Source organism: Haematobia irritans, chromosome 3 (assembly GCF_050003625.1).
Source record: "Haematobia irritans isolate KBUSLIRL chromosome 3, ASM5000362v1, whole genome shotgun sequence".
NCBI classification, from domain to species: Eukaryota; Metazoa; Arthropoda; class Insecta; order Diptera; family Muscidae; genus Haematobia; species Haematobia irritans.
In genome coordinates, this window is record NC_134399.1 from 150,047,387 (window position 1) to 150,067,445 (window position 20,059).

A 20,059-nucleotide genomic window follows, 5' to 3' on the forward strand; every position below is an offset into this window, starting at 1 on the left:
CATATTTGGTAAACAAGTACCCTAGACTGGTCTCTCAATGGAGCAATTATTATCATCGTGCTTCAGTAGAGAAATAAACGAGAATTGACGGCGATAGCATTTTAGGCCTATATCTGACGATCGGAAATTGATGCAAATTGCCATTAACGGACTATCATAGGTCTGGTACACACAAAAAAATAAATTTCTGATTCAATCACGAAATTAATTGATCCAATTAATTTTTAATTGAAATGTCTTCAATCACAGAAATGATAGTATCAATTAAAAAATTAATTGAAGTTCAATTAAAAAGTTAATTGATCCAATTAAAAAATTAATTGATACTATTATTTTTGTGATTGATTTTTGTTTCAATTAAAAAAATTGTTGAATCAATTAAATTTTTAATTGAATATTTTTTAAAACTCAATTAAAATTTTAATTGGAAAAATTTTCGTGAATTTTTTTTGAGTGTACTACAATCTATCGTGATTTTTAAATTTTTATACCATTTTTATACTCCACTATAGCATATACAAACTTTTATTATTTTTGGTCTCAGATGCCAAATCTGAGTTGATCAAACAATGTTCGTCCGACCGTCTATTGAATTTACGCTAATTTGGGAACGAAACTAGCCATCGACTTGAAACTTATTGATGTAGGTCAGACGGAATTCGAAATGAATCATATCGCACCACTTTTGAGAGCAAATTTAATCCGCTCCAGTTTAAATTTGGAACGTGATGTAAGATGCATGATGTGTAAGGTTTTTTAACTCACAGTTTGTTGAACATCCCGAGAGTAATAGAGCGACCAGAAGAGCCATTTGTCGGATCCACGATCTCCGAGCCACCGATTCACCACAATTTCCACACTAGAAGTTTACCAATTGCATCAACAGCGCAAAAAAACATCCATGGCGCTGGGCCCCGACGGAATTTCTAAGCTAGGTTCGGTATAGTGTTACTCTGATATTTCAGGCTAACATAGGCTATTCACTCCATTGTGATAAAACAGTGGTAACCTTCTCTCTTATCACTGAGTGCTGTCCTATTCTATGTTTACCTCAATCACAAAGGACCTCCATTTTATAGCCAAGTCCGAACGGCGTTCCACATTGTTATGAAACCCAATAGAGAAGCTTTGGAACACTCAGAAATGTCACCAGCATTACTGAGAGGGACATTGGGTTTGAAACCATTGCACCACGGCTCCTAAGCTAGTGTTGAAGCATCTGGGAATACTGAAAGTTGAGTAGGTTCTCCTCAATTTGTGCTTGAAATCACTCATTATAGACAATGTCTAGAAAATGGGTAGGGTGAGTCCACTACTGAAGCCAGGCAGACATTCGACTGATGGTGAATCGTACAGACCGATCTCCCTTCTCTCGCTAGTAGCCAAGACATTTGAGGCGCCACTATACAATCAAGGTATCCGGGTCCATTATTGATGACGTCCACAATTGACTAAACAGCTACCTTGTTGATCTTACCAGTTATTCAAATGATTGAAATTTGATTATATTCGCTATCAAATCCTCAGCCACACTAATCACTATGTAGACGGCAGAAGTACGCAGGCAGTTTAAAGTTAAAGTCGATGGAGTAACAATTCCGACAACAAACTACAGCCATTTTAAGTCGCCATTTTATGCTAAGCTCCGCGCTAGCATCAAAGTCCTCAAGTCGCTTGCGGGCTCCACTTAGGGTGTGTACAAATAAACCTTGTTGACTACATATAAGCCAGTGGGCCGGTCAGTGCTAAACTATGCGGCGCAGGTGTGGACCGTGAGGAATAATATACAGACATGCCAGAACGCAGCCCTTAGAACTGCGTCTCCGCAGTACACCCATGGATCAAATTTATGAGGAGACTAAGATCATCCTCTCGCGTAGATACAGTTACATGTTGTCAAAATAATATCTCCTGGGTTAGGTTGGGTTAGTTTATCAACTTTAGGGTTGTTAAAGTTGACACTTTTGTGTGTGTGTTTTTTTTTTTTTTGATACATTTCGACTGCCAAAAGCACCGTGGCACGACGGCGAGCCATTTGATACTTTTTCATCACAATTACTATATAAAGGGTGATACGGTCAAAATTTGGTCAAGGGAAAACGCGTGTAAATCGGTGAAATCGTTTATTTAAAAAATCAAATTAAATTTCTTTTTCAAGTTCAATTAATATAAAATTCAGGACAAATATTCAGTTAGGCTTTCGCTTTTCCAAATCCGAATTGCCGGGCCTCACGCTTGACATCTGCCATCAGATTTTGTACAGCCACCTTGTCCACCTTCTTCGCCGCAGAAAGACAGTTTGCCTTGAACTGCTGCTCGTCCTTAGCAGTTTCTTTGGTCTTCTTTAGGTTCCGCTTGACAATAGCCCAGTATTTCTCAATTGGGCGGAGCTCTGGCGTGTTGGGAGGGTTCTTGTCCTTGGGAACCACCTGCACGTTGTTGGCGGCGTACCACTCCATGACCTTTTTACCGTAATGGCAAGATGCCCAAATCCGGCCAAAACAGTACGGAACAACCGTGTTTCTTCAGGAAAGGCAGCAGACGTTTATTCAAACACTCTTTTACGTAAATTTCTTGGTTGACAGTCTCGGAAGCTATGAAAATGCTGTTTTTCAAGCCAAAGGTACAGATGGCTTGCCAAACCAGATATTTCTTTGCGAACTTTGACAGTTTTATGTGCTTAAAAATATCTGCTACCTTTCCCCTTCCTTTTGCAGTATAAAACTCCTGTTCCGGAAGCTGCTTGTAGTCGGCTTTGACGTAGGTTTCGTCGTAGGTTTCGTCGTAGGTTTCGTCGTCATTACCACGCAGTCAAACTTCGTCAGCATCGTCGTGTACAGCCTCCGGGATCGCGCTTTGGCCGTCGTATTTTGTTTATCATCGCGATTTGGAGTCACTACCTTCTTGTAAGTCGATAGTCCGGCACGTTTTTTGGCTCGATGCACGGTTGTAGACGATACACCCAGCTTATTTGCGGCATCTCGGAGAGAGAGGTTAGGGTTTCGCTTGAAACTACCGGCAACTCTCTTTGTCGTCTCAGCGGCTTCCGGTTTTCGATTTCCCCCCGATCCAGACTTCCTGGCTGTCGACAAACGTTCCCCAAACACTTTAATTACATTTGTAACGGTTGATTTGGCAACTTTTAGCGATTTTGCCAGCTTTACGTGCGAGTAGCTCGGATTTTCGCGATGTGCGAGCAAAATTTTGATACGCTGCTCTTCTTGCTTGGACGGCATTTTGACAACTGAGGAGTGAATTCCAAAATCAAAATAGGAGCAACATTTTAAACACACACACACCTTCAAAATGAGGGGTGTTCAGGTTTTTTAAATGCAAAATTGAAAGAAATACGTCAAGTTTATACTGACCAAATTTTGACCGTATCACCCTTTATAGAGTTATTCTGTCCTAAATGTGAACGTTTCTCAGATATCAACTCAACTCTAAAAATTATAAATAGCGGACATTGAAGAAATAGACATATTCCAAAATAAGGATATTTTAGGTGTTATTAACATTTTTGAGAGGACTATACCACATTCGTCCGCAAATGTGAAACGTGAAATTTTTTCACCATATTGAGGAAAAGAGTATTATAAGATACATATATTTGTAATGCCCAGAAGGAGACGAGCCTGAGCCGGTTGTCACAGTTTTTAGAATTCTACCAAAATGGTAATTTTTTTACTGTTTTGTAGATTGGTAGAATTCTTCATTTTGGTAGATTTTGCAAAGAGGTACTTCTTCATAAATTTTCTATAGAAATAAAATTTTGACAAAATTTTCTATAGAAATCAAATGTTGACAAAATTTTCTATAGAAATAAAATGTTGACAAAATTTTCTATAGAAATAAAATTTTGACAAAATATTCTATAGAAATAAAATTTTGACAAAATTTTCTAAAGAAATAAAATTTTTACAAAATTTTCGCAGAAATAAAATTTTTACAAATTTTCTGCAGAAATAAAATTTTGACTAAATTTTCTATAGAAATAAAATTTGGCAAAATAAGATTATTTTTAGAAAATCTAAAAAAAAATTACAATAGTCTTTAAATTTGATATTATGCAACTTTAGCACCTTTTGGCTTCGAAAAGTACATTTTTAAAACAATTGTAGTAGTTTTTCGTCAACATCATTTATCATCCCTGGTTAGCAAGTGGCACCCCGATATTTCAGTCCATTGCGATACCAAGGTGGTGAACTTCTCCCTTATCACTGAGTGTTACCCAATTCTATATTTAATATTGGAAACAGCGTTACAAAATATTGGTTAAACATGTTCTAGTACTTCGACCACCGCTCACGGAATAGGAGAAAACAGTCCGCCCACGGCAGACCACGGGTAGTTTTTGTTCGACTATGATCAGGCAATTGCAGTGCCTTTTTAGTCGCATCTGTAATCAACCACCAGATCACTGGGGATGCATCCCACCTTAGTGGCACAATTCCTTCAACTGGATACAAGCTATGATCTAAAGCAACTTTTTCATTGAATTCCTTAGCTTTAGGTAAATCGACGTTAAAATGGTTACCTTGCATAGAGGGAAACTCCTTAAATCTGACACATTTTTAGGTATTGTAGAAATCGTTCTAATATATCTAATATAATGTCCTTACCTTAACCCTCTAATGCCCAATCCCGCCTTAGGTGGGCTTCATTAAATAAGTAAAACACACGTTAATGCAACAAAAATGGGTAAAATAAAAAGAAACCTTAGTTGAAACTGTTCAAGAGGCGTTGCAGCTTATACTAAATTTTACCGTATAAATTTTTCTTGTTTAGTTTTCTTGCTTTTGGGTCGTTAACATTGAATAATATTCATATTTAATATTCGCTTAAATTAATGTGATTTGTAAAAAATCATGAGTAATAATATAAAATTACCTAGCAATCTTGGTGGATGAATCTTATGATTTTTTTGAAGAAAACCAGCCAACTTTGTTTAGTTCCGTATTTCTAAATTCTCTATAGCTCGCTTTCAATTTGAATTTCTTCATTGACTTATTATTCTGTCAATGAGAGTAGCTCCCATACAGGATGTATTTCGATTCATTGGCTTAATCCCCAACAACAAATACATTTTTTTTATTAAAAACAATCTTCTTACCATGCTGGCATATGAAGTGCAAATAATCCAGATTGCAGCCTACATCATTCCACAACCAATTACGGCCACCGTCCAATACCACGCAATTCTGTTCACCATTATAGTTGTTGGGTTGATCTTTGCCCCAAGCTGGTTTCTGTACTATTTCACCTGCAAAACAAAGGCAAACAAAAATAGTTTTGTAAATAAATTGAAGGGAAACATAAAAACAAAATTAACAAAAAAAACAAAAATAATCGATACAAATGAATTAATAAACAATATAGCCAAGGTTAACTTAAATACTCAATTAATCATTGAACAGTAATAACATAAAAAATATTCAAACTGCATAACGGTCAATAAGTATTTTAAAACCACAAATAGAGAAAAATAATAAAGAAAAGAATAGCGAAGAATTTATTGTAGCCAAAAAAGAAACTTTCGCTTTTCAAGTGTCCCAAGACAACAATGGAAGAACCTTAGACAAGACATTGGGTGTAGCATATTAGGTGTTGCTGGGTCTATGTACATGCTTCAATAATGTCCATAATTTTGGTTAATTTCAGGTAATTATTAAAACCGCGAGTAAATGTTTTTGACGATTTGAAGGTTTTACCTTGGGAAATTAAGAATTCAATGATGACATTTATTGAAGCTTTCGTGACATCTTACATAATGGACGTTATAAAAATGGGCGAAAAATCGCAACAAATTAATAACATTTTTTAGACATAATTATTTTGTTTTACTTGATAAAGAAAGTTTTGTAGTTTGGAGGAAAAAATCAAATTCAATATTGCAAGAATATCTTTTGAGCCATACGAAATTCAAGTTGAGCGCATTTGTGATAAAATGCAAACATTTTAAGAAATTCTGAACTCTTGGGGGGAAATTCGAATTTTGTAAATCTTAATGCTTCATTTTTGGGAGCCACCGTGGTGCAATGGTTAGCATGGCCGCCATGCATACACAAGGTCGTGGGTTCGATTCCTGCTTCGAACGAACACCAAAAATTTTTTCAGCCGTGGATTATCCCACCTCAGTAATGCTGGTGACATTTCTGAGGGTTTCAAAACTTATCTAAGTGGTTTCACTGCAATGTGGAACGCCGTTCGGACTCCGCTATAAAACGGAGGTCCCTTGTCATTGAGCTTAACATGGAATCGGGCAGCAAGAGATTATCAATGTGGTATTACAATGGGCTGAATAGTCTAAGTGAGCCTGATAAATCGGGCTGCCACCTAACCTAACCTAACCTAACATAACCTAATTTGTCCCCTTCTTAGTTAATTTAACTAATTCTGGAGACTCTTGTAAGAGCGCATTTCATCCAATTTGGAAAGTGATGTCAGTACATGACCTCTAAAAACTATTTAAATTTGTGTTAATTTCCCAATGCGTAAAAACTTTTTGGTGTTTTTTCGAAACTGGGATTTGTAGTTAAGGCGGGCATTCTAATCATTACACCACAGTGGCTCTCAAGATCTGGCTTATTGATGTTGAAATTTATTGTGATAAATAAATAAATTCTCTCTAAAGATCATGCAAAAATGGGTTTATATTCATAATTATATATATAGAGTGTAACACATAAGTATTGGCACAGCACCCTAAACCACATAGTGGTCAAGATATCTGCGAACAAATGTGCCTACCAGAAATACTGATTTTAAGCTCCATACAAATATACAGTGGATAACGGATATAAAAAACTCAGTAAAAACACAATTTTTGATTCTTATATGCGTTTTTTGTTTCTTATAGGCAATTATTGTTCACAAGAAACAGAGGTATGGTTTAATTTTCTTTTTATTTAATCAAAGTTTAGTTTGAACATCAAACTACTTCGGTAAAAACCATCAATCTCCATTAGAAAAAAAAATTAGAACTTCTTGAAGTTTTTCTTGGAACTTTGACCCTTGCTGACCTTCAATACGTTGAAACGAACAGTCTTGGACAAGGGACGGCATTCACCAATGGTAACAATATCGCCGATTTTAACATCTCTAAAGCAGGGGGAACAATGTACGCTCATGTTTCAGTGACGTTTTTCAAAACGGCTGTATTTGCCAACAAAGTGTAAGTAATCACGACGGATAACAATAGTACGTTGCATTTTGGTTTTACGTACGGCACCAGTTAAGATACGGCCACGAATTCTTACATTACCGGTGGTGTTTTTAATTACTTTCTTATATGCATAATTTTCTTATATGAAATGTGCTTATATCCGTTACCTACTGTACGGATCGACTCAGAACCACCTCCTGAGTCCGTTTAGCCTTTGATGTCCGTCCACCTGACCATGTATTTGTTGTTCCGATTTTGATGAAATTTGGTAAAGTGTTGATAGTATTTAGAATGGGAAAAATAGGTACAAACAAGTATATACGGCCGTAAGTTCGGCCAGGCCGAATCTTATATACCCTCCACCATGGATTGCATAGAAACTTTTACTAAAGACTGTCATCCACAATGGAATTACTTGGGTTGCGGTAACACTTGCCGCTGGGTAGGTTCTTAAAACTTCTTAACACCGTCTTCTCAATTGTAAGTTAGTCCATAATATATAGTCCATATATTAAACAAAAAAAGGCCGATTAAATTCGTAAATAATTCAGTTTGACAAAATTTTCTATAGAAATAAAATTTTGACAAAATTTTTTATAGAAATAAAATTTTTACAAAATTTTCCATAGAAATAAAATTTTGACAAAATTTTGTATAGTAATAAAATTTTGACAAAATTTTCTATAGTCATAAAATTTTGACAAAATTTTCTATAGTCATAAAATGTTGACAAAATTTTCTAAAGTAATAAAATTATGAAAAAATTTTCTATAGAAATAAAATTTTGGTAGATTATTTTTGGGGATCGGCTATATATAACTATAGACCGATATGGACCAATTTTGGCATGGTTGTTAAAGACCACATACTAACACCACGTACCATATACTAGCGCAATGTACCAAATTTCAACCGGATCGGGTGAATTTTGCTTTTCCAAGGGGCTCCGGAGGTTAAATCTGGGGATCGGTTTATATGGGGGCTACATATAATTATGTACCGATGCAAACCAATTCTTGCATGGTTATTAGAGACCATATACTAACACCATGTACCAAATTTCAGCCGGATCAGATGAAATTTGGTTCTCTTAGAGGCTCCGCAAGCTACATCTGCGGATCGGTTTATATGGGGACTATATATAATTATGGACCGATTTGGACCAATTTTTGCATGGTTGTGAGAGCCCATATACTAACACTATGTACCAAATTTCAATCGGATCGGATGAATTTTGCTCCTCCAAGAGGCTCCGCAAGCCAAATCAGAGCGTCGGTTTATATGGGGGCTACACGTAAAAGTTGTCCGATATGGCCAATTTGCAATACCATCCGACCTACATCAATAACAACTACTTGTGCCAAGTTTCAAGTCGATAGCTTGTTTTGTTCGGAAGTAAGCGTGATTTCATCAGACGGACGGACGGACGGACATGCTTAGATCGACTCAGAATTTCACCACGACCCAGAATAACATATATATACTTTATGGGATCTTAGAGCAATATTTCGATGTGTTACAAACGGAATGACAAAGTTAATATACCCCCCATCTTATGATGGAGGGTATAATAAAAGGAAAAAGTTGTCCATTCTTTGATTAGACTGCTTGATGATGTTATCAAACAAAACCGAATGTCCAAAAAGTACTAAATGTTCCAACAAAACTAATTAGGAACTATTTGTGACAATGCTTTTGTGTCTCAAAAAAATGTGTCTGTTTTTAATTTTTTATCATTTTAATATTTAAAGAAGAAAAATATTTCTAAAATAAAAAATGATCTAGATGCTTAATACAGTTACAATCCAAATAAAAATATTTTTTAATTTAAAATAGCTTCATATCACTTTTAACATGTGGTTTGTAAACAAAATTGTTTGGTGTGCCAATACTTATGTGCGTCACTGCAGATCTTCTATACAAACCGATTAATCTGTCATTATACCCTTCTCAAGTCCGGCCACTGAGTCCATCTAGCCATGTCCGCCCGTCTGTGAACACATTTTTGTAATCAAAGTCTAGGTCGTAATTTTAGTTCAATCGACTTCAAATTTGGCACAAGTATGTGCTTTGGGTCAGAATAGAACCCTAGTGGTTTTGGAAGAAATCGGTTCAGTTTTAGATATAGCTCACATCTCCCATCGCCCGACATCTGCTAATATGGTCCCTGAAGCCAGAGTTTCAACCAGATTATCTTTAAATTTTGCACAAGAATGCAATTGATAGTGTCGTAAAGTGTGTCGAATTTGGTTGAAATCGATTCAGACTTAGAAAACTTGTACGAATGACTTAAATTTTCCTACACTTCTACTACATATATATTGACCGATAAATCATAAATACACTTTTGAGAAGTTGTCTAAAAATTGCTTCAGATTTAAATTTTTCCCAAATTTTTTTACTAATATTGTATTTCACCCCTGGGCATTAGCCCTCTTAAATTTTAATTCTATAGATTTATGTTAGTAGAAGCCTAACAAATTTTGCCCAGATCGAGTCAGATTTAAGTGTATGCACCCAACACATTTGACGGATATGATATGGTAACGAAAATGTGAATCTACAAATTCGTGCAGGGTATAATATAGCCGGACCCGACTTTAGACTTCCCTTAATTGTTGTTTATCTAAAATAGACTCAATTTGGGTTAACTTACAATTTTATTCAGATACCTTACCATCAGAAAGTGCTACAAAAATCAAAATAATTCATTTGTGGATGAGAGTACACTCAAAGAAAAAATACTTTCCTCCGGAACAAAATTGTAGACAAACAAATTCCTCGTTGTATTTTCGTTAAGAGCAAATAAGACGGTGCAACAATTGCTACTTATATTATTTATTTGTTCTTAAAGAATATTTTTTAACATCAAATGAAAACTTGTCTAACATTTAGTCCTTTTGTGATTATCGATTTATGGTTACTACACAGAAAAAAATTTCCGTAGTTAAACTAACGCTAAATTTAACTTATTTTTATTGAAAAAAAAATTATTTGCTAGTAGTTAAATTTTATTATTTTTTCGAAAATTTCTACAGCTTAATGAAATCTTACTTTTTTTTAAGTATGTCTCAAAAATTTTATGAACTAAACGTGGGTATAAAGTTCAATGACCGTATACATAAGTTAAATATGAACTAAAGCAAACGAAGATTTTCGTACGATTCCCAATAATAGTAAGAATGAACTACTGTATGGTTAAAATTGTGATGATTTGGCGCCAATGATTTTCTTCTTTTAGTTCATTTTTTTTTCTATTTCATGGACTGCAAAAAGTACAACATGAACTGTTAAAAAGTACAACATGGCATTAAATTTTCCTGGTTTTAACAACGCTTTGAGGAAATCTCAAAATGTGGAGTAAAATTTTGTTCAATTTTCGTGAGAGGTAGTTCATTCTTCCTATGGTGCAAGAAAGGACACATTTCCCATGCCTTGAAATGAGTACATTTACATCAGAAAATTTCAAACTCTTAGTAATACTAAATTTCCATTGTTTCACACTGAAAAAAATATTGTCGTGAGGTCAAAGATTTCATGTCTTTAAAATACGAATACAAATTTTGCTTAGCATAGAAGACGCATTTCTCCAAAATAAAGTTGTTTTCCTTGTCCAAAAGTCGACAAACTTTTCAATGAAGTCGTATTGTCCTTATAATTAAGTGATTTGACTTAAAAATGGGTATCTTAACATGAAAGAAAAAATTTATAGGCTAAGGTCAACTTGACTTTAATAATTCAGAAAAATTCTTTAAATTTAATGAAATTGTCTTTAAATTTGTTGTCTTTTTGCATCTTGACTACAAAGCAAAAAATCGTTCAAATATAGGACATGTTTTTCAAAACTTTATTTTAAAGAAGTTTTTTACTTCAAACATAGCATAATTTCTACTGGAAGTCGAGTCCTAATTTGGAAAATAAAGTTGCCGTTAACTCGTTTTTAAAGGACTTTGATAGCATGATGAAGAAAAACTGAGAAAGCGAAAAATTAAAATTTGCTTCCTAGAAGCAAGTACACAAAACCTAAATTTAAAAGAGAATTGTGTCTTACTTGTATTCTCCGCTTCTTTGGCTCGGAATCAATACCAAATTTTTTAAAGTAAAGACAAAATCTTTGGAACCGAGTATGATTTTTTTTCAGTGCAGTAATACCGTCAATATAATCACATCTTCTTCAATCATTTGTCATTTGGCTGTTATAATTCATTCCTCTTCAAACATATATACAATAACAACTCTGTACATATTTATTATAAAATCGAACAACTATGAACAAAGGGTTCATTTCTATAGTGTATTTATAATTAGAAAATCATAAAGGCATCATAACTCTTAGTTGTTGTAAGGTTCTTTAATATATTTCATTATATTTTTTTTTTAGTTTTCCAAATATTTTTTTATGTTTTTGCTTTTGTAGTAAGTTTTTTATTTACAATTGAGAACTCATTGTCATGTAGTTTACGAAACAAAAATATTTTACTTACCATTTACCCATTTCCAAGTGCGTGAAGTAATGCCAGGTTCCTTTTGCGCACCAATCCATACCAATTGTGTCTTTAATTCACCTTTACGTCTTTCCAATTCTGAGAGTATGTAATCGTTGGCAGCTCCACGAAAATCGTGCACTAAATCACCACCTATAAATTGATGCAAAATACAAAAAGAAAAAAATTGATTGTAAATTATTAAATTCACGTTGGTGTTGTATATATAGGCTCTGTGGTATATGACAAAGCATAAAAAGTTTTTGAATGCGTAAAAATCTATAGATTGGAAAATGTATGAAAATTCGTGATTTTGCATTAAATAAATTAGGGCTATTGTATAGGCTTTTTGTAGCACAAAAATTTGCATTTTTATTTGAAAATCGTTAAAGAATTTCAATTCAATTATTTAATAGCTTTGCCGGGAAGAATAAAAAACTTTAAAAAGAATAAATAAAAACAATTTCTGTCGGGCCGAAACTTATGAACAATGGATCGGTTACAAAATTCTACTATATGCGCTATCTTACAAATGCTTTGGGTACGTTTTCTAGAACTCTAAGATTGATTGATTTCCATACACGCAAAAAAATAATTCTTTCCTCCCAAACGAAATTTTAGACAAACAAAGTTCGTTTCTCATTTGCTTTTCGCTGTAAGAAAGTGTATTTGGAAGAAAAGTATATACTTTTTGTGATAAACATTTATTCTTTTCCAGGATGTAACAACAATTTCATAAAGACTAACAAAATTTTTTTTTTCTTGCTAATTGCATTTTCCCTCACATCTTTCTCACATCCACGAGTTTTTTTTAGTTCTTAACACCTTTTCATGTAATACCAACAATGTAGAAGAAATTATACGAAATTATAATTTTTTTAAATTTTTTTACCTTTCGCCTGGACGGAGAATCGAACCGCGGACCATGCACTTAGTTAGCCAACACACTAACCACTGAGCTATGTACCTGTTATGGTCATCAATAGATAATTACCCATATAAGATATATTTATATAGCATAGCTTGCGGCGCCCACGAACCGAATAAACAAAGTTTATTTACAAGAAACAAACATTTAGTTTGGCACCGTGGAGCAGTGGTTGCTACGTCGGACTCTCATGCCAAGGGTCGTGGGTTCGATCCCTGCTTTGACCAAAGTTTTTTTTTTTTTTTTTTTATTTTAACATACATTCCACATATGTTCGGAAGATTCCGAAAAAATGTTCAACATTACATTGTACTATATTAAATTTTGAACAATAAAATGTGTCCTGTTAAAGACCTAAAGTCAGAAAAGAACAGTGTTTGATATAAACATAATGTTGTTGTTTCAAAAATAACTGTTTTTTATTGAAAAATAAAAACTTTGTAACAAACGAATTTTTTTGGTGATAAAAGTTTCAAATTTTCGAAGCAATTCAAAAAATTCTAACAAAAGAAAAACGTTTTCGGCACACGTTTTCCAAACGTTTTTTTTTTCTTTGCGTGTATCGATTTTCCATCCGGTCACATATAAATCAGTGTTTAGAATGTTTAAGAATTCTAAAAAGACCAGAGATTGAGCTTTTGAAGGTACATCTAGTCATGATCAGGCAGGTAAAAATTTGTATCAGATTGATGGGGGTTATAGACACGTAAATGGGGGTTATAGACGCGTAAAAACATAATTTCTCTTGTGAGAAACGAAACTTTAGACCAACGGAGTTTTCTTTTGTTATAAAAGTCACAGGCATAATAAAGTTCCATTGTGGAAACGTGTACCATAAACAAAGATTTAACTGTCATTAAATAGCAATACCAAAAAAGCAACTTTATTGGATTGAAATTTTATTTCGAAGGAAAGATTTATATATGAGCCATCTCTAGAGGCTATTCTGTATATGTGCAAGTCAGTCTGAATCTGAAATTTGGCTTGCGGAGCCTTTAAGAGAAGCAAATTTCATCCGATCCGGCTGAAATTTGGTACATGGTATTGGTTTATGTTCTCTAATGACCATGCAAAAATTGGTCCACATCGGTCCATAATTATATATACACGCAAAAAAATAATTCTTTCCTCCCAAACGAAATTTTAGACAAACAAAGTTCGTTTCCTATTTGCTTTTCGCTGTAAGGAAGTGTATTTGGAAGAAAAGTATATACTTTTTGTGATACACATTTATTCTTGTCCAGGATGTAACAACAATTTCATAAAGACTAACTAAAAAAAAATTTTTTTTGCTAATTGCATTTTCCCTCACATCTTTCTCACATCAACGAGTTTTTTAGTTCTTAACACCTTTTCCTGTAATACCAACAATGTAGAAGAAATTATACGAATTTATAAATTTTTTAATTTTTTTTTTACCTTTCGCCTGGACGGAGAATCGAACCGCGGACCATGCACTTTGTAAGCCAACACACTAACCACTGAGCTATGTACCTGTTATGGTCATCAATAGATAATTATCCATATAAGTTATATTTATATAGCATAGCTTGCGGCGCCCACGAACCGAATAAACAAAGTTTATTTAACAGAAACAAACATTTAGTTTGGCACCGTGGAGCAGTGGTTGCTACGTCTGACTCTCATGCCAAGGGTCGTGGGTTCGATCCCTGCTTCGACCAAAGTTTTTTTTTTACATACATTCCACATATGTTCGGAAGATTCCGAAAAAATGTTCAACATTACATTGTACTATATTAAATTTTGAACTGTAAAATGTGTTTTATTAAAGACCAAAAGTCAGAAAAGAACAGTGTTTGATATAAACATAATGTTGTTGTTTCAAAAATAACTTTTTTTTATTGAAAAATAAAAACTTTGTAACAAACGAATTTTTTTGGTGATAAAAGTTTAAAATTTTCGAAGCAATTCAAAAAACTCTAACAAAAGAAAACGTTTTCGGTACACGTTTTCCAAACGTTTTTTTTTCTTTGCGTGTAGCTCCCATATAAACCAGATTTGGCTTGCGGAGCCTCTAAGAAACGAAAATTTCATCCGATCTGGCTGAAATTTCGTACATGGTGTTGGTATATGTTCTCTAATGACCATGCAAAAATTGGTCCATATCGTTCCATAATTATATATAGCCCCCATATAAATCGATTCCAAGATTTGTCCTCCGGAGCCTCTTGCAGAAGCAAAATCCGGTCCGGTTGAAATTTGGAACATGGTGTTAGAATGTGGTCTTTAACAAACACGCAAGAATTGGTCCATATCGGTCCATAATTATATATAGCCCCCATATAAACCGTTCCACAGATTTGATCTCCGGAGCCTCTTGGAGGAGCAAAATGCATCCGATCCGGTTGAAATTTGCAACGTGGTGTTAGTATAACGCCGCTAATATCCATGCCCAAATTGGTCCATCGGTCTATAGTTATATATAGCCGATCCCCAATCACACAAAAATTGGTCCATATCGGTTCATATTCATGGTTGCCACTCGAGCCAAAAATAATCTACCAAAATTTTATTTTTATGGAAAACATTGTCAAAATGTTATTTCTATAGAAAATTTTGTCAAAATTTTATTTCTATAGAAAATTTTGTAAAAATTTTATTTCTATAGAAAATTTTGTAAAAATTTTATTTCTATAGAAACTTTAAACTTAACTATATACGTATATAATCGGCCTTTTTTAGTTTAATATATACTACGTATGGACTACCTTGTAATTTAGAAGACGGTGTTAGAAAGTTTTAAGATACCTTGCCATCGGCAAGTGTTACCGCAACCCAAGTAATTCGATTGTGGATGACAGTCTTCAGTAGAAGTTTCTACGCAATCCGTGGTGGAGGGTACATAAGCTTCGGCCTGGCCGAACTTACGGCCGTATATACTTGTTCCTATTTGATTCATTCACAATTTCATTAAGGATTCGAGAATATCCCGATCTCTGTTATGTGAATAACAAAACACACGGACGGACAAATATTCAGAACTAGATCTATTGGGAGTATAATGCGAAACCCCGTTCTCGTGATTAAATCAAAATGTTTGTTATTAAATCCACCTCTAACACGCAGAGAAGGAATATAATCATCCCAAACATGTTGCAAAAGCAAACCCGTGCAAAAATTGGGGGATCTGATTAGATCTTAAAATTGGCCCCTTTAGATCGCAGATTTACCTAGATATGATGAGACAGAATTAGATATAATAATATTTAATTCCATATATGACGAGATCTAACGACAGATCTGACTATATATAGGATAGATATAATTGTATGTAAGACATTAAATTTGGACCAAGATTGAGATCTGATCTAATTCCACAGTAATAAGATATCTGGTACAATGGTTAGCATGCCCGCCTTGCATACACAGGGTCGTGGGTTCGATTCCTGCTTTGACCGAACACCAAACAATTTTTCAGCGATGGATTATCCCTCCTCAGTAAAGCTGGTGACATTTCTAAGGGTTTTTAAGCTTCTCTAAGTGGTTTCACTGCTATGTGGAACGCCGTTCGGGCTATAAAAAAGGAGGTCCCTTGTCATTGAGCTTTACATGGAATCGGGCAGCACTCAGTGATAAGAGAGAAGTGCACTAATGTGGTATCACAATGGACTGAATAGTCTAAGTGAGCCAGATACATCGGACTGCCACCTAACCTAACCTAACCTAACGTACCATATTTCAGATCTACTCATATATAGTCGTATCAAATTAGATCTCTCATGTTTTACTCGGAAAATGTGTGTGTCGAAATTTTTTTTCTTGAATCATGATCATGTGGTCATGTTCTTTCTCTGGTTGAATTCATTTATGGGTCGGATATTTGAGAATAGTTTTAATTCCGTGGTACAAACATCTTTCTTTTTGCGTGCGTTAAGGGATGATACGGTCAAAATTTGGGAAAACGCGTGTAAATCGGTGAAATCGTTTATTTAAAAAATCAAATTAAATTTCTGCTGTACCATTTTCAAGTTCAATTAGTATAAAATTCAGGAAAAATATTCAGTTAGGCTTTCGCTTTTCCAAATCCGAATTGCCGGGCCTCACGCTTGACACCTGCCATCAGATTTTGTACAGCCACCTTGTCCACCTTCTTCGCCGCAGAAAGCCAGTTTGCCTTGAACTGCTGCTCGTCCTTAGCAGTTTTTTGGTCTTCTTTAGGTTCCGCTTGACAATAGCCCAGTATTTCTCAATTAGGCGGAGCTCTGGCGTGTTGGGAGGGCTCTTGTCCTTGGGAACCACCTGCACGTTGTTGGCGGCGTACCACTCCATGGCCTTTTTACCGTAATGACAAGATGCCAAATCCGGCCAAAACAGTACGGAACAATCGTGTTTCTTCAGGAAAAGCAGCAGACGTTTATTCAAACACTCTTTCACGTAAATTTCTTGGTTGACAGTCCCGGAAGCTATGAAAATGCTGCTTTTCAAGCCACAGGTACAGATGGCTTGCCAAACCAGATATTTCTTTGCGAACTTTGACAGTTTTATGTGCTTGAAAATATCTGCTACCTTTCCCCTTCCTTTTGCCGTATAAAACTCCTGTCCCGGAAGCTGCTTGTAGTCGGCTTTGACGTAGGTTTCCTCGTCCATTACCACGCAGTCAAACTTCGTCAGCATCGTCATGTACAGCCTCCGGGATCGCGCTTTGGCCGTCGTATTTTGTTTATCATCGCGATTTGGAGTCACTACCTTCTTGTAAGTCGATAGTCCGGCTCGTTTTTTGGCTCGATGCACGGTTGTAGACGATACACCCAGCTTATTTGCGGCATCTCGGAGAGAGAGGTTAGGGTTTCGCTTGAAACTACCGGCAACTCTCTTTGTCGTCTCAGCGGCTTCCGGTTTTCGATTTCCCCCCGATCCAGACTTCCTGGCTGTCGACAAACGTTCCCCAAACACTTTAATTACATTTGTAACGGTTGATTTGGCAACTTTTAGCGATTTTGCCAGCTTTGCGTGCGAGTAGCTCGGATTTTCGCGATGCGCGAGCAAAATTTTGATACGCTGCTCTTCTTGCTTGGACGGCATTTTGACAACTGAAGAGTGAATTCCAAAATCAAAATAAGAGCAACATTTTACACACACACCTTCAAAATGAGGGGTGTTCAGGTTTTTTAAATGCAAAATTGAAAGAAATACGTCAAGTTTATATTGACCAAATTTTGACCGTATCACCCTTTAATAACAATTATGAAAAAAATACATACTTTTATCAACAACATACCTGTCACTTTACACATCTGTTGGGCCTTATCGAAACTTTCGCCTTTGGTAACATGGAATTCGTAGCAAGTTTTTGAGAATGTTGTCAAAACAGTGTCAACACCCAGTTTGGAACTCAAACATCTATCGACAGAGAATTCATCATTGGTGAAGACCTCAACTTCGCACAAACTCAAACTGCCTTCGACACCAACCAATTGTATGGCAACATATTGACCCACCAATGGTCGAGCACATGTGAAAGTCTTAGTTATACCTTCATCCAATGTTCCAGGATACCAGGCACATAAAGGATTCCTTTGTAAATCAGCACTACTGTTGCCTACACGAATTTCCAAATCTTGTAGAGGTTGATGACCACAACATCCCCGGGTTGTAATTCTTACGACACGTACAGCCTGTGGTGTAAGCAAATCAACACGCCACCAGGGTGAAGGTTCCTTCTGTGTCTCGGAACATTGTTGTCCATCGGGATTCTTATTACCGGGCTGGCCATCATTTGCATAATGGGCCGGTCCTGCTCTTGTGTAAGAACTTTGATTCACTGGTTTACGATAGGCAACATTTGTACCACAAAATGGCAATTCTTTTTCCCAACCAGTTCGTGAATCACATTTTAAGGTTGATGAACCAAATAATTCATAACCGGGATCACATTCGTATTTGGCCTCCAATATTGATGTACCATCCGATACGGTCTGGACTTTAGCATTCAATGGTACAGCAGGCGGCCCACAAACTGTAAAGAAGACAGAAACAGAAAAAGAAGTAAGCTGTCAATTAAAGTTGTTTTATAGCAAATACAATTGAAGGTAACTGTTAAAAAATCCCAAACAGTAAATAAATTGCAAATGTCCACTTCACAAAGTGCTAATTAAAAGCGATTACTGAAATGTCAACACCAACCAATTGGCATTAATACCTAACCATGGATGGCACACTTACTCCAGATCACGCTCACAAAACTACTGTCTGTTTGTCATCTCTATAACTTTTTGGGGTTAGTGAACTCTACAGTTCAGCATCTTAAAAAGACAAGAAAATTTATAAGGTAAGCAGCATCATGATTCTTCTTTACGATACTCTTGGTTGAATGTATGTGTGAATTTGATCCAACTTCCATATTTGTAGATCACTCGCAAAAAAAAGACATCTCGCTCACATGTGGCATCGTATATAAAAATTAATTCACAATTGAATCTTGGCATCATAGCGAAAAACTACAATCAATCGCTTGGAAGGCGTCACTATTTGCTTTGCGATGTTGGCATAATTTGCACAAATAACACACATAGGAATAGCATAACTGTCACCATGAAATATTAACAGAATCCCTTTGTATGAATGTTGTAAGTCGTGATATGACAATTTTTCTATTGGAGACTATGGGGTTATCCGTTATTTACACATTTAAAAATGTTAATATTTTCCATTTGGTTCTGCTAAAAAAGAATGATGATTTTTTTGTGTGGGAGCTTTATGAAGTTTGTATTCTAGATGCCGTTGCAAACCGTTGGTGACTGGTGTAGAAAGTGGGTCAGAGAAGATTTTTTCACAAATATCTCATAAAGAGGAAGAGTTATGTTTCCTGATATCTTAAAATATATATTTTAGTTTACCAAACTGACAAATGATGTTGGGACACGTTTACAGTAGCAACACTGAGAAAAAGCTTGTCTGGTCCCAAAAAGTTTGCCTTTACTCTTATGATTTTGGTATTGATTCTAAGGCAAAGATATGTTTAACGACTATTTTCAAGTTAGGATTTAACTGCCAGTTAACAGAAAGTAAAATTTAAAAAATTTACTCTCTGGTTAATTTTAACTGAACAATTTTCAGCAGTTAAGTTCCCCACTAAATGATATATATATATGCCCATAGTACGGTTTAAAACTTCGCACAACGGTTCCAAAACGCTTTGTTGTGGAAATAATTCTGCAACTTATGAATTGCTAAAGGTGTCCAAATAATTTCATTGTGTAAAAGCTGAAGTTCTTTCCTGTAAGCTTGCAAGTTTGTGGATTCCTAGACTGTCTACGGGCTGGATAGGAGGCTCCGCAAGCCGAAATTTGGGGTCGGTTTATATGGGTCTATACCAAAAATTTACCATATTTGTCAATGTGTTACAAACATGGAAGAGTTTATAAATCCCTCATCCTATGGTGGAGGGTATACAAACCTGGACTAGGTTAGGTTATGTGGCAGCCCGATGTATCAGACTCACTTAGACTATTCAGTCCATTG

General features: G+C 35.4%; 2 protein-coding genes across 5 annotated transcripts in view; one reads left to right on the forward strand and one right to left on the reverse strand.

The window, feature by feature from the left end:
• LOC142231916 (uncharacterized) overlaps positions 1-20,059 on the forward strand; it is a 334,412-nt gene that overhangs the window by 103,212 nt on the left and 211,141 nt on the right. The window lies entirely within an intron of this gene.
• The window catches only part of fw (CUB and Sushi multiple domains furrowed), a 145,014-nt gene that overhangs the window by 17,607 nt on the left and 107,348 nt on the right, over positions 1-20,059 (reverse strand). For all 3 annotated transcript variants that reach the window (XM_075302579.1, XM_075302576.1, XM_075302575.1), the window contains exons 3-5: positions 17,817-18,554; positions 11,650-11,802; positions 5,114-5,263 (exon numbers count right to left, since the gene is read on the reverse strand). In XM_075302579.1, coding sequence (XP_075158694.1) covers positions 5,114-5,263; positions 11,650-11,802; positions 17,817-18,554 — 1,041 coding nt within the window. The remainder of the gene's footprint in view (positions 1-5,113; positions 5,264-11,649; positions 11,803-17,816; positions 18,555-20,059) is intronic.